The following is a 14,882-nucleotide window of genomic DNA, read 5'->3' as shown; positions in this document are numbered from 1 at the left end:
TCAGTCACTTGTAGCACGATAATTCTCACAGCCCGTAAAGAAAATGTGTGTATCTCTAGCAAAGAAACAACGTATACTGATAAGTGCGATAAGGTTGACAGCAGCAGTAGTTTCGTCAGCTAACAAGGACTTCCTTTTTTTTAATTCTAATCAGCTTATCAGACGGAGAATGTTTGTGCGATATTCGCATGAAATTCTTATCGCACTGCAACTGACTCAGTGTTGACAGAGCGGCCTATATTCAATTCACGTGATGGATATCCATCTTATCTCCAACGTCAATAACGTAATAAACTTAATAAAGCAACGTTACTGTTTTAAATATTACTTACATGATTCAGTTTTATAGCCGAGGCAAGCTAAGAGAAGACCTACTTTATGGCGATATGTCAAGTACGAACTGTTTGAAACTAACAGATAACCTTGGCTTTTGCTGTGTGTTATACTCTTCTCATTTCCTTGAGAATATGCTCTGGCCACTTCAGACCACGATAGGAGTAAAGATTCAACTGTAACCATTCACATAGGTCTTCCTGGCCTTGCTCCCAATCTATATGATCGACATTTAATGTGTGTTTGGCCCAGTTTAACTGCCGGATACCCTTGACACCAGCCCTTTACCGGAGGGATATATTCAGTATTACACGTTTCTGCTCGGCCTGTTCGGGAATCAAATCCAGGGCCCTATGAATCAAAGAACTGCACGTTGACCATTCAGCTACATAGCCAGACCATTTTTAAAGTAATTCCGTGATGGAAGAAAGAAACAAAAATAACTCGCGACGAATACAGCCCTGGAAATACTTTCAAAACGACTGCTGCCCAGGAAGATGGATGGTAAGTATAGGAAAGGACAAATTCCATACACCCGAAATCCAATACATCTTAAAAATACAAAGACACAGTTTAAGAAACTCTTGATGTCGTGACGATAGCAATGGAACATCCAGTTTTACCATGGAATACCAAGTACATGGATGTAACTTTTCAGTTCAAAAATCCCACATGTATGGCCGAGATTCGCAACACATTCGCCATGAAATAATTAAAGAGTGAACATAAAAACGTAGTGTGTATCCTCTGATATAAGTCCAGGTCCATCTCTGATTGAGAGAGAGTATTTGCAGTTCAGTTTGTCTTCTGCTATGAGTTATATGTATAACGTGTTCTGGCCTTAGGCAGGTCTTCACACAGCCACTCTCCAAGCAGTCCTGTCTGCAGCCATCCCGTTAGTTTCGTCGTAATTCTCTGCTATTCTGACACTGTCCACCATCTGGTGCCTTCTACGTCCTCTTCTTCTCCTTCCCTGTAGCGATCCTTCCAGAGCGTCCATCAGCAACACGCTCTTTGTAGCCAGTGCCCAAGAGAATTCCTCTTCCTTGTATGGATGTTTTGTAATTCCTCTTTACTCCAACTCTCTCCATAACCTGGTCGTTCCATACTCTTTCCACCCAGGATATCCTTTCCATCCTTCCCCATAACCACATCTCAAATGCTTCCAGTCTTTTTCATCTACATTCCTTACCGCCCAGGTGTCTGCTCCATATAGCGCCACACTCCAAACAAAGCATTTCACCAGCCTCTTCCTTAAATTCAAGTCTAGACGTCCACATAGGAGTCTCTTCTTTGTGTTGAAGGCTTCTTTAACGATGGCAATGCGAGTTCTTGCCTCCCTACTGCTTCTCATATCATCCGTTATTAATGCTTCCTATATATTTGAAAGCTGACATTTGGTCTATATCCCTCTGGTTTAGTATCCTGACGATTGCCTTGTTCCCTGGCGCACTTATCACCATACTCTTTTCTTGTTTTTATTGATTTTCATTTCATATTGCCCACAGGTTGCATTCAGGTCTTCTAGCATTCCATTTAGCACCCTTTCATTCACTGGTAACAACACCATGTCATCCGCAAATCGAATAAACTCTTAGTCTCCTGCTACCAATACTTACTCCTCTTCTTCCATCCAAGCGTTTCCCAATGATATTTTCCAGGTAAACATTGAATGGTTGTCTAACGTGGTATGAGCTAGAGATTCTTTTAATTAATCTGTTAACCTGATTCTTTGTTTGACAGTATTAAACTGGCTGAGTTTTAAGTGATACCAGTAACGCTATTCCATATGCAGCCAGTCCCTGTGATGAAAAAGGTCAAAATACACCTTGTATGGACTGTTGGCATTGATGAGTGTCAGCAGGTTTGACAGTCTCATATTATGACGCGTTATGGTGCATTGAAGGAAGCAACGGCGAAACCTCACTGCTCGTTTACTTACTGCACCTCTTTAGCGAGAGCGTGGATGCCCATGATAGCTGATACTGGAATTGTTGGGAATCCAACCAGCCTTCAGTCTGAGCACTACATATACCGGGTGCTTTGGATAATGCTCTGCTGTAGAATGGGTGATCTACCTGGTCCATGGTAGGAACTTTCATTGTTATGCACGAAATAGCTACATGCAACAACGTTAAGTAGGAATTGTAGCAGAACATTGCAGGAGCTTCAGACAAACTGGGAACTCATTTTACTGAAATTACGCGTGAAAGCTATGTGTAAGCTTAACGATACAAACAGCACTAGCGCATGTAACATTTCAGTCTCTCCAAATGCATAGAAATGGAGCGGCCGCATTATACAACTGACAAACTTGTGAATATGTTCCTTATACAGTGCCGTCGGTACTCTTCTATTGAGAACATCACAAAGAAATCCTGAGGAATTGAATGTAGTGAAAGAAGCTGTTGTCGCAGAACCTTATACCAATATAGTTGGTCCGTTATTGGACATTATACATTTTCCAGCTAACTCATTCCCGGTTGCCACCATTTCGCCCCAGCGTGGTAAGTTGGGCTCATCAGTTGGTAAATAGCAAACCTACCAAGACGCATGGCTGGTGCATGCAGAACCTTATACAAGTAGTAGAGTTGTGGCACATGCAATAGGAATACACTATGTTAAAGCCCTTTTGAATCTCCAGTCCAAGAAGAGAAAATCGAAACCCCGAAATTAACCGACGATATTGTTATTTTATCTGAGTCTGCAGAAGATCAGGAGAAATTGCTGAATCGTATCGACACGGTCTTGGAAGAGGAGTAAACTTACAAGATAAAAATAAATAAATCCCAAACAAAATTAATGGAGTTCAGCCGAAGTCAGGTGATGGAAGAAATATTAGATTAGGGAACGAAGTAAGGAGGACATAACATGCAGAATAACATAAGCAAGGTAGGCCTTTCTTAAGAAATTTGCTCACTTCGATCACTGATATAATGGATTAGAAAGATTAAAACTTTCGTCTGGAGCGTGGCATTGTATGGAAGTGAATTATGGATGATAACTAGCTCAGTAAGAAAGAAAACAGAAGCTTTTGAAATGTGGTGTTACAGAAGAAAACAGAAGGTGAAATGGGTATATCGAATCAGGAATGAAGTGATACCGAATCCAATTGATGAGAGGAGATCTATTTGTCGAGAAGAATGATAGGACATGTTCTAAGACACCCAGGACTTGTGCAGTTGGTTTTTGAGAGGAGTGTAGGCGGTAAGAACGGAAAGGGTAGACCAAGGTTCGAATATGATAATCGTATTAGAGCAGTTGTAAGGTGTAGTAGTTACGTAGAAATGAAAAGGTTAGCGCAGGATAGGGTGACATGGACAGCTGCATCAAATCAAACAAGAAAACAAGTTGCATGGAATTACAGGGTTTCCAAAATTAACTGTGCGTTAGACATTTCATATTTGAAATTGTAAGTGACTCTTACGACAGTGGAGTTTTCTCCGCAGGAGATGGAAATATCCTCCTGCGGCCGGTGGTAGTGGTAATCATTGTTTTAAGGGGAAGTACAACTAGGCAACCGCAGACATGTCTGCACTCGATGTTCCATAATGTTGAACACTTACTGGAGGGTGCATTTGCCCCTTCGTTTTGTAACCAGCCCTCTTGTACTTCACGCTCATTGAGCTAGACCACGAATGTTTCCAGAATTTCAGTACCACGTTCTGCGCGTTGATGATGTTGAAGAAGAAAATTAGGCCAATAACAAGTTACCGAATTCAGGCACACCATACCACGGATCTTCTGATCGTGTAGAGACATTTTCTTCCACTTTTGAGAGTTTTCAGTGGTCCAAACACGAGTATTCTGTCTAATAACGTATCCGGACAGATGAAACCACCATACATATCTCTTCTTACACCGCCTTCCTATTCGTAACTGAAACCATCACAATTTAGTGAGGGACATTTCATGTTTCAATACATCCAAATGGTATTTACATATTTCTGATATCCGGTTCTCCTCAGTTATAATCCTATTTTCCATTAATGACAAATTCCTTAACTGTATTACTTCCTTCTTTAGTTTCACCGTATGCATGCTAGTGTTAATTCCGAAACATGAACACTCTTAGTTTTGATAAAAAAATTACAAGATATTCAAATGTATAACTTTTGGCCCCGGAAAATATCGAAACATGGATGCAGTTTTAATGACGGTGCAGCCCATCGTTTCGGGGTGATTGGTGGCTAAACGGTAAGTTGTATCACAAAACAGTTAGCACAATTGTCGTTCAATATGGAGAGATCTACAACTTTGGTCCTATGATTTTTTTTCGTATCTCGATTCCTTATACGTTAGACAGAGCTGCATTGCTCGATTATAATCAAATCTCTAACTCGACTGCGACTGGCATTAGGAAAGGAGGCCTGTCTTTATAATGAAAACTCCCCATCTCTATTGTGAATGGCAGTTGACAAGTGAGCCATTATGAATGGTAGTAGGAAATGTGGCCTGCCATTATCATCAAAACTACCCAACACCCACATTAAATCTGAAACATGGGGTCCTCCCCGCTTTGTTCCTCGGATTGCGCAAAGAGGCATGCAATTTAATATAATCGTATTCGCTGCGTGTTCAGTAATTTACGTAGAAATCCTTAGATAAGGTAGCAAAGCACGGGTATATTTCCTGGTAATAAATAAAATCGTAACGACCCTGTGCCTGTACATGGAATATTTTGGTGAAATTTTCGTACAGTTTTCCGTTTCGTGTGTGATAATGACCATCTGAATACTTTTTAGCTTTGGTGTTGGTTAGCCTGTTTGCCTGTCTGAGTTCCTATAACTGGAAAACTACTGAATATATTACTGCCACACTTCATATTTAGAATCCACCTGTACTTGGGGAGGTTTTAGGGCCAATATCATTTATAAATTCATGATTGGACTGGGGGTTTATAGTAAGGTCGAAACAGTGATTTTACACTCCCACAAAATATACATGAGCAACCTCAATGGAAATCAATTTCTAAAACTTTCCTTTTCTCATGTGCACCTTTTCGATAGATAGATTGATAGATGAAAATAAGGGAGATATCATTAACGGACGGTTATGCAATCTAAGTACCAGCGAAGTTAGCCCCAAAACAGGTGGAATTTGTAATCTACTCATTCAGGATTGTGTTGTCAAGTTTATCTGACGTCAAGGTATCACTTAGCGTTTATAGAAAGATTATTCCTAATATATATTCGTAAAATTAGGTCTATCAAAAGACTGCATACATACATACATACATACATACATACATACATACATACATACATACATTATCATTATAGACTGTTATGCCTTTCAGCGTTCAGTCTGCAAGCCTCTGAGAATTTACTAAACGTCGCCACAATCCTCGATTTGCAACTAGTGTTGTGGCTTCATTTAGTTCTATACCTCTTATCTGTAAATCGTTAGAAACCGAGTCTAACCATCGTCGTCTTGGTCTCCCTCTACTTCTCTTACCCTCCATAACAGAGTCCATTATTCTCCTAGGTAACCTATCCTCCTCCATTCGCCTCACATGACCCCACCACCGAAGCCGGTTTATGCGCACAGCTTCATTCATCGAGTTCATTCCTAAATTAGCCTTTATCTCCTCATTCCGAGTACCCTCCTGCCATTGTTCCCACCTGTTTGTACCAAGACTGCATATAACAAAATTTTAAGAATATGTTATTTCCGTTATTTTAAGCCGTATACGAATTTATCGCACGACAGATAAAAGCAGAGATTACGAAAAGGATTTTTAGTCCATGTCCCGTTCATGTCACTTTAAGGTTGGTTAACGGAAGGACCTAAAGAGATATTTTATTCCTTTCGATAGAACAGATAATAAGGGATGTTATCATTAACTATGGATTTCACGAGTCTTCAGCCACACCGCCACTCCGGTGGTCAGAGAAACAACAATATGTAACCGAGAAGCACGGAGAAGTTCACACAACTTCGAACCAGGAACTGTTCCGTACAATGAACTCTGCTCTAATTGTTGGTTCTAGGACATTTCATTCAGTAAGAAAATATAACGGAAAAGGTATTTCAAAGAATGAAGGTTTCGGCAAAAGGAAGTGAAGGGCCCCGATAAGCATGAAGATGAAAGACTCCCTAGGCCTTGCAAACATAACATTGTCAGCGTCGGAAGAGAACAAATCGCGACTAAGGGAGGTCGGAGGGGAAGGGTAAAAGTAAGGAGATTAACGCCACTGGATGGAGGTGGTAGAATAACATCCACGGAATACCCCGTCTGTCCTAAAAGGCTCACATCTTCGAAATATCAGTCGTTCCCGAGACTCGGTCGCAGATTGAACCTCGAAAGGCACGGAACCGGAAAACCCTCTACTGAAGAACATTCCTTGACGCTATCCTAGGAAGCTTCGTAGAGGTAACGGCCCCTCCACGCCGTCACCCGTAGAGAACATCCAACGTGTTAGTGTGCTTTGCCACAGCCGGAATCCTTTCGGACGCGCACCTCACATTTTATCTCGTGTATATGCTAACATTTCCGAAGATTCAGTCGTTCCCGAGACTCGGTCGCAGATTGAATCTCGAAAGGGGGAGAACCCGGAAATCCCTCTCCTGTAGAATAGTCCTTGTTGTTGTCCCGAGTACGGCTGTCACCCCGAGGATATTACCATGTACAGTGAGGTCTTCCTGCCGCCTTAACCTTATTAACTAACGCAGGAAGCTTTCGTAGAAACGAAGACCCCTCACTACCGTCACTCGTCACGACCATCCAAAGGGTTGATGTGCTTCGCCGCCCCCGAAATCCTTTCAGACGCGCACCTTACGTTTTAGATAGTATATACCGTGCTAACATTTCCGAAAATTCAGTTGTTCCCGAGACTCGGTCGCAGATTGAACCTCGAAAGGGAGGGAACCCAAAAAAAAAACCCTCCTGAAGAACAGTCCTTGACGTTGTCCCGGGTTCGGCTCCCGCCCCGAGGATATTATCAAGTACAGCGATTACTTCCTGCTACCTTAACCTTACTAACTAACGCAGGAAGCTTCATAGAAGTGACGGCCCCTCCCCACCGTCACCCGTGCCGACACACAACGTGTTGGTACGCATTTCCGCTCCCGGAATCTTTTCGGACGCGCACCTGACATTTTACCTAGTGTATATGCTAACATCTCCGAAGGTTGAGTCGTTCTCGGGACTCGGTTGCAAACTGAACACGAAAGGGAAGGAACCTGGAAAACCCTCTCCTGAAAAACAGTCCTTGATGTTGTCCCGAGTTCGGCTGTCACCCCGAGGATATTACCATGTTATCAAGTACTGCGAGGGCTTCCTGTTACCTTAAACGTATTAACTAACGCAGGAAGCTTCGTAGACCTGACGGCCCCTCCCCGCCATCACCCGTGGTGACATCCAAAGTGTTGTTCCGCTTTGCCGCCCCCCGGAATCCTTTTTGGATGCGCACCTGACATTTTAAGATTCAGTCGTTCCGGAGACCCCGTCGCAGATTGAACCTCGAAAGAGAGGGAACGGAGAAAACCCTCTCCTGAAGAACAGTTCTTGACGACGCGAGTTCCGCTGTCAGCCCGAGGATTTTTCCAATTACAGCGAGGGCTTCCTGCTGCATTAACCTTATTAACTATTGCAGGAAGGTTTTGTAGCAGTGATGGCCCGTCTCCGCCGTCACACGTGGCGATCATCCAGCGAGTACGTTTTATCGCCCCCCGGTATCGTTTCGAACGCGTACGTTTGGAATAATAGAATTCTTGCCGTTAGGCTGGGGATACTGATTGTTTTAAGAGGATGTGTCGCAAGGCACTCATCCCGTCTGAATAATGAAAATAACGAAAATGGAAGTGGTCCGACAGTTCGAAGAATGAAGTTATAGGCCGAGAATGGAAAGAGAAGAGCCTCGAAAGGCACGGAAATGAAAAATTCCCTAGTTCTAGGGATCCTAATACCTTCGGGGTCGTAAGAGGACAAGAGTTGACCAAATGTGGTCGATAGGAATAATGTGATGAGCCTGACACAAGTAAATGGAAGAAATGCCAGACTCAGCTAGGTGAACCGCGGTCACCAAACCGCGCTCTCAAAGTGAGAGCCCCTTGGCATCATTTGAATAAATAACTTTATTAAACACACTGGGTAAAAGAAAAGAAAATTATACATTCACACAAATTTTTTGTCGTTTCCTTAAAAACTCTTGGTCAGACTAGCAGGTGATTCAGGGAACATTGCTGCCCGGACATTGAACGAAGGCCACGTTGTACCTTTCATGTCGCAGGAAAATCTTGTAATGTGATCCGTGGATAGCCGTTTTTTAGTACAGATGGCACCCTTCCTGAAGTTCATAGTTTTTGTCTTATTTATAGTTAGCTTGTTCCGCCTAGCCCGAATTTTCATTTTGTCTGTCTCTGGTCCCCGTTTTAGTCGTCTCCTTATTCTCATGTTCGCAGTCACTGTGGATCTTATATTAACTAAATGCGGACTGCACTGAAAACGACCCTCTCAACAACTCACTCATAGAGGTACCAACCTAATTTATTTGAATGAATCTGAATTTCACTTGTAAAAATAAAACCGGTGTGCAATGATTCCAGTCAGGTTTCTCAGACCCAACTGTGGTTACGCTACAGTAAGTCTTTCCAATCTTTCAGTTGTATTCCGATAACATAAATAAAGGGCAGGGTCCCAAAAACCTCGGCGTGGTATTCATGGTTGAATTTTCCTCATGCGTGAGTAATTTCCTCCTGTAGTATTTGCTCATTGGTAATGTGCTGACATCGAATCCTTGCGTGTGTCTTGTTTAAGATAATTATAGTGTATCCGTGCTATGTTTAAAATGGCTAGTCTTCTGGATAAATGAAATCATAACGACTGAGTGTCTGTGAATTGATTATCTTGGCGAAATATTCTCATAGTTACCCGTTTTAGGTTTAATAATGACCATCTACATACTTTTTAGCTTTGGTGTCTGTCGGTTTGTCTGAGTTTATGTAAATGAAAAACTACTGGATATATTTCAACAAATCTTCATATTTAGAATCCACTAGGAGAAGTTCCCCAACAGCCGCATAATGCATTTCATCACCTACACTTCAGGTAGAACATCTACGTTGAATCACAGAAGATACTGGCTTTTGAAACCACTGAATAGTGAGCGATTTGAAGGGTTCATAACGGGAGAAAATCAGATAATGCAAATTATTTCACTACGCTTGAATATTAATCCAACCCAATGTAACTGAACACCTAGGGAATATGAGAATGGCTAGATGACGTCATCATCATCTACATACATAAAACGCTCATGAGTATATACAATCATTACATGAGCAAAATTTCATTACAATTATTTGTTTCAAGCGTGATACTGATCGTCCAAACTACTTTTCCGTTCGGTGTCAGCCTTTTCTTCTGGAAAACTGCTGGACATATTTCAACCAAGCTACGTATATTGAATCTATTCATTCAGGATTGTTAACAGGTTCATATGACATCAAGGTATCACTTTGTGTTTAGGTTTATGGCAAGATTATTCCCTAATACCATCTTCGTTAAATTAAATTAGGTCTATCAAAAGACTATATACAACAAACGTTAAAGAACATGTTATTTATGTTATTTTATGCCGTATACGGATAAGACGGGTAATAACGGACATGCTTCCGAAAAATTGGATTTTTTTGTCCAAGTCCCGTTGAACACTTGGTGCATGCCATTTCAAGATGGGTTAAGAGGAAGAACTAAATGGCCACTATACTCTTTTCGATAGGGCAGATAATAAGGGAGGTTATTATCAACGATGGGTTTAATGAGTCTTCAGTCAAAGAGCCACAGCAGTGGTCAGAGAAACAACGGTATTATTGTAACTGAGACAGGGGCTGTGCCGTAAAATAAATACTTAAATCGACCTCAATCTGGCTCGACGTTGTTCGACTTTATCGTACTTCACATTACCGCCACGTGCTTTCGGAGAAAATTTTCAGTTTAACATGGCGAATTGAAGGTGTGAATAGAGGCATGTAACTTTTTCATAAATTCATGAAGAGAACATCTAATACATTGCAAATTCCCGTACGAAGAACGGGTAGAAATGCTAGTCTATATAAATAAAATCGTAACGACCATGTGTCTGCACAATGATTTACTGGCACGTAAAAGAACTCCTGCAGGACTCAATTCCGGCACCTCGGCGTCTCCGAAAACCGTAAAATATACTTAGTGTGACGTAAAGCCAATATCATTTTTATTGTTGTCTGTAAATTAAATGAAAAATCAAAAATATACAACCTGCTTTCCAGTCATTGACCGGGTCAGGGATGGAATGAATGAACCAGATATAGGCTCTTATTACAATGGGGTCGCCACTCCCAATGTGACATTAATGACTGATAAATGCTACGAAATGATACTGGAGAGTGTTGCTGGAATGAAAGATGAGAGGGAAAACCGGAGTACCCGGAGAAAAACCTGTCCCGCCTCCGCTGTGTCCAGCACAAATCTCACATGGAAGGACCGGAATTTGAACCACGGTATCCAGCGGTGAGAGGCCGACGCGCTGCAGTCTGAACCACGGAGGCTCCCTGTAAATTAAATATTTTTACGAAATTTTCGTACAGTTTTCCGTTTCAGATGTAATAATGACCATCTGCATATTTTTAGCTTTGGTGTCTTTCGTTTTGTCTATTTGTCCGAGTTCTTAAAACTGGAAAACTACTAGATATACTTCTACCAAACTTCATTTATAGAATCCATCTGTCTTTGGGTAGGTTCTAGGGTCAATATTATTTCTAAATCCCTGAATGGATTGGCATTTATAGGAAGATCGAAACTGATTTTACCCTCTATCACATAACACATGACCAACCTTAATGGAAATCAATTTCTAAAACTTTCTTCTCAACTGCACCTTTTCGATATTAGAATTAATAAGGGAGATATTAACGGACCGTTTTTCAGTCTATGCCCCAGCGGTCTTAGCCTGAGAGCGGGTGCGTGTAAAGCACGTTTCTTATAACTGCAGAAGTAGCGGAAATATTACAACTTAAATTCATATTTAGCATCCACCCTCCCAAAAGAAGTTTGTAAGATCCGTAGCATATGCAATTCCCGGAATGGACTGGGGGTGTATAGGAAACCGAAACCGTGATTTATTCTCCCACACAATACACAAAACCAACCTGAAAGGAAATACATCATTAACGGGCAGTTTTACATGCTAAGTCCAGCGGATATAGCCCAAAAATTGTGTTGTACCTAGAGCAGATTTCTTATCTACCTAGGTGTATAAATAAAATAGTAACGACCGTGTGTCTGTATATTGAATATTATGGCGAGAGTTTCGAGTTATCCGTTTCAGGTGTAATAACGACCATGTGCATATTTGCTAGCTTTGGTGTCTGTCGGTTTGCCTGTTTTTTGTTTGTTGAGTTTTTACAACTGGAAAACTACTAGATATATTTCTACCGAACTTTGTATTTAGAATCCACCTGTCCTCGGTTAGGTTTCAGGGCCAATGTTATTTCTAAATCCCTGCTGATTGGATTGGGGATTTATATGAAGTCGAGCCAGTGATTTTACCTTCCCTCAAAATATACATGGCCAGCCTTAATGAAAAACTATTTCGAAAACCTTTTTCTCATGTGCAATTTTTTGATAAGAGGATTAACAAGAGACATACAAATAATGGCGGTTTTACAGGCTACGTGATATCACTTCATTGTAGGTTAACGTGATTAACTAAAGAGCCATTTTACTATTTTCGATAGAAAAGCTGATAATAAGAGAGGTTTGATTGGTTTCATGTGTCTTGAGCCATAGCGCCACTCCAGGTTTCAGATAAGCAATATTTAACCGAAAAGTAGGAAGAATTTCGCACAACTTCGGACCAAAAACCGTTCCGTTCAATAATCTCCGCCATCGTCCCCATTCTGTCTCCACTTTATTCAACTTTATGGTATTTAACGTTAGTGCCTCGTGCTTACGTAGAAATATATCGGTTTAACATGCCGCATTGAACGCTTGAATACAGGCGAGTGACTTATAAATTCATGAAAGAATCGTGTAATCCAGTACAAGTTCCCGTGTGAAGAACGGGTAAATATGCTAATAATAATCACTTCGTTGTTGTTTTTTGTTTGTTTTTACTAGTCCTTGGCAAGTGTGCTGATGCGCTGTGTTTGTTCAGTACAGTTCATCAGGTGGTACCTAGGACAGGTCATTCCGCAGAGACGGCAGATAAATTCTTCGTTTGGGGTGTGAAATCTGGTGGTTAGGCATATCTTCCCGTGGAATCCGTGGACACCAAAGCGTGTGTATACATGGCGTAGTTTGTAGTTTGGGCCCTTCCATTCACTGTTCTTCATAACTTCCGTTTCGTAGAAACCTTCAGGTGTCTGCTGGGATTTCTGTCTCCTTTCTTCAAGGACGGCAGTCGATGCGGCGGTGTCTGGTAGCCCGAATGTTTGTTTGATGTCTTTCAGAAAGAACGTTTCGTCTGTCATTATGTATGCCATTCGATTCTCTGTAAATGTTGAGATCTGTAGGATCCGTTTCAAGTACCTGGCCTTTATATTTTCAATTCTTTTCAAGTTTGCAACAGTTAGTTTGTGCCATATTAATTGTATCCCATACGTAACTACCGGGCCCACTTTAAGCTTGAATAGTGCCATTGCAGTGTTCACTGAGAGGTTCTGCGGCTTGGGGATCTCGTACATTGCTTTGGTTGCTGCCGCTGCTTTTTCCTTTACGTGCAGTGTGAAGGTTGAGCCTGTGATATGCTAATAATAATAATAATAATAATAATAATAATAATAATAATAATAATAATAATAATAATAATAATTGAAGTACAACATTTTACGCTGATCCGAATTTTCCGCCAAAGATCTTGTAAACATCGACTGGCTCACTTGTCCTCAATACATACCATTATTTCAATATCGTCTTTTCATTCTATATATATATTTATGATATCTCGAGGTGTGATAGCAGAGAGTCATTTTCACTGGTTTCTCAAGCCCCAGTTATAATCCAGGTCAAACCGGGCGAGTTGGCCGTGCGGTTGGTGGCGCGCGGCTGTGAGCATGCATCCGGGAGATAGTGGGTTCGAATCCCATTGTCGGCAGCCCTGAGGATGGTTTTCCGTGGTTTCCCATTTTCACACCAGGCAAATGCTGGGGCTGTACCTTAATTAAGGCCACTGCCGCTTCCTTCCAACTCCTAGGCCTTTCCTATCCCATCGTCGCCGTAAGACCTATCTGTGTCAGTGCAACGTAAAGCCAATAGCAATAACAAAACAGGTCAACAGTAGCATATTTTTTCATATCAAAAATAACGTACCTGTCCATACGAATTTAAATTTTAAATTTAACAGTCACGTTAAATTATTCATATTTTTGCTTTATATCTTCCCTCAACATGTGTGCCCATCTTCCTATTTCCTTCATGTGGCAATAACATTCTAAATGATTTTCCTCTCTTTTCAGATGGTTGTATCCCCCAAGTTTAAGATCGTCCGTGCGGCTCTCGAGGACCGAGAGAAGATCGTCGACTTCCTGCGTCAGGCCTTCTTCAAGTATGAACCTCTTAACATGGTACTTGGCTGCACAGACGGGCCAGCGTCCAGCAGAAACTTGCGCTGTCTGACGTCACTCGACGAAGGAACATCACTTATTGCTGCGGACGAGAATGGAGCCATAGTGGGCGTCTGTCTGAACGGCGAGGACCGGCGTGAAGAACACAATGGAACCTTCCACTGTACCTGTAGCAAGTACTCTCAGATCTTGAAGGTGGTCACCACGGTGGGCGAGCGGGCAGATGTGTGGAAGTACACTAAGAGCTCACGAGGTTTGGGGCTGCACGTTTTGGCTGTGGACTGTAAAACTCGAGGACAAGGGTTAGGTAGAATACTGCTGGAGAAGAGTCGCGAGTTGGCGCGAGAAGAAGGGTACGAGTTCATCACGGTGACATGTACAGGTGCTTACTCCGCGCACCTTCCACCTTTAATGGGTATGAACTGTATCTACAGCGTGCCATACACACAGCTTGTAGCGGAAGGCCTCCTCCCTACTTGTCCACCAGAACCTCACAAAGAGATCAAAGTCTTCTTTCAGTCCCTTACCGAATGATTGTCTTCACTTTAGTCTTCCCTTTTCTTAATGTCACATTATATAAAGCATAAAAGTGGTATACTAGAATAAGTCAGTAATGAAAGAAATGCTACTAGCCTCCAACAAGGCGAGAACTGGCGTGTAGAACACAAAGGAATCTTCCAATATACGTGTAACAAGCACTCTCCGATCTTGAAGATGGTCACCACGGTAGGTCAACGAGCAGATGTGTGGAAGTACAGTACACTAAAAGCTCACAAGGTTTGGGACTGCACGTTTTGGCTGCGGACAGTGCAACTCGTATTTACCAGGAACATGAATAGCCGAATTATGTAGTACTATATACATTATTTTAGAAAGCTTGTGAGAATCATAAATAAAGGGTTCTATGTAATAACAATGAAAGTCAAAAAACGAATTTTACGCAAAAATAATTTGAAAAGGTTTGGCATGGTACTACAGACACGAGTACAGATTCAACACTT

The 14,882-nt window shown here is 41.7% G+C and overlaps 1 protein-coding gene across 1 annotated transcript in view; it reads left to right on the top strand.

The window, feature by feature from the left end:
• Nucleotides 1-14,663, top strand: part of LOC136872700 (arylalkylamine N-acetyltransferase 1) — a 65,352-nt gene extending 50,689 nt beyond the window's left edge. Inside the window, exon 2 of the mRNA XM_067146525.2 lies at nucleotides 13,774-14,663. Coding sequence (XP_067002626.1) covers nucleotides 13,774-14,415 — 642 coding nt within the window. The 3' untranslated portion in view covers nucleotides 14,416-14,663. The remainder of the gene's footprint in view (nucleotides 1-13,773) is intronic.
• The last annotated feature ends 219 nt before the right edge of the window (nucleotides 14,664-14,882 follow it).

The sequence above is a fragment of the Anabrus simplex genome, chromosome 4 (assembly GCF_040414725.1).
Source record: "Anabrus simplex isolate iqAnaSimp1 chromosome 4, ASM4041472v1, whole genome shotgun sequence".
In the NCBI taxonomy this organism is placed as follows: domain Eukaryota; kingdom Metazoa; phylum Arthropoda; class Insecta; order Orthoptera; family Tettigoniidae; genus Anabrus; species Anabrus simplex.
This window is presented reverse-complemented; position numbering and strand designations above follow the sequence as displayed.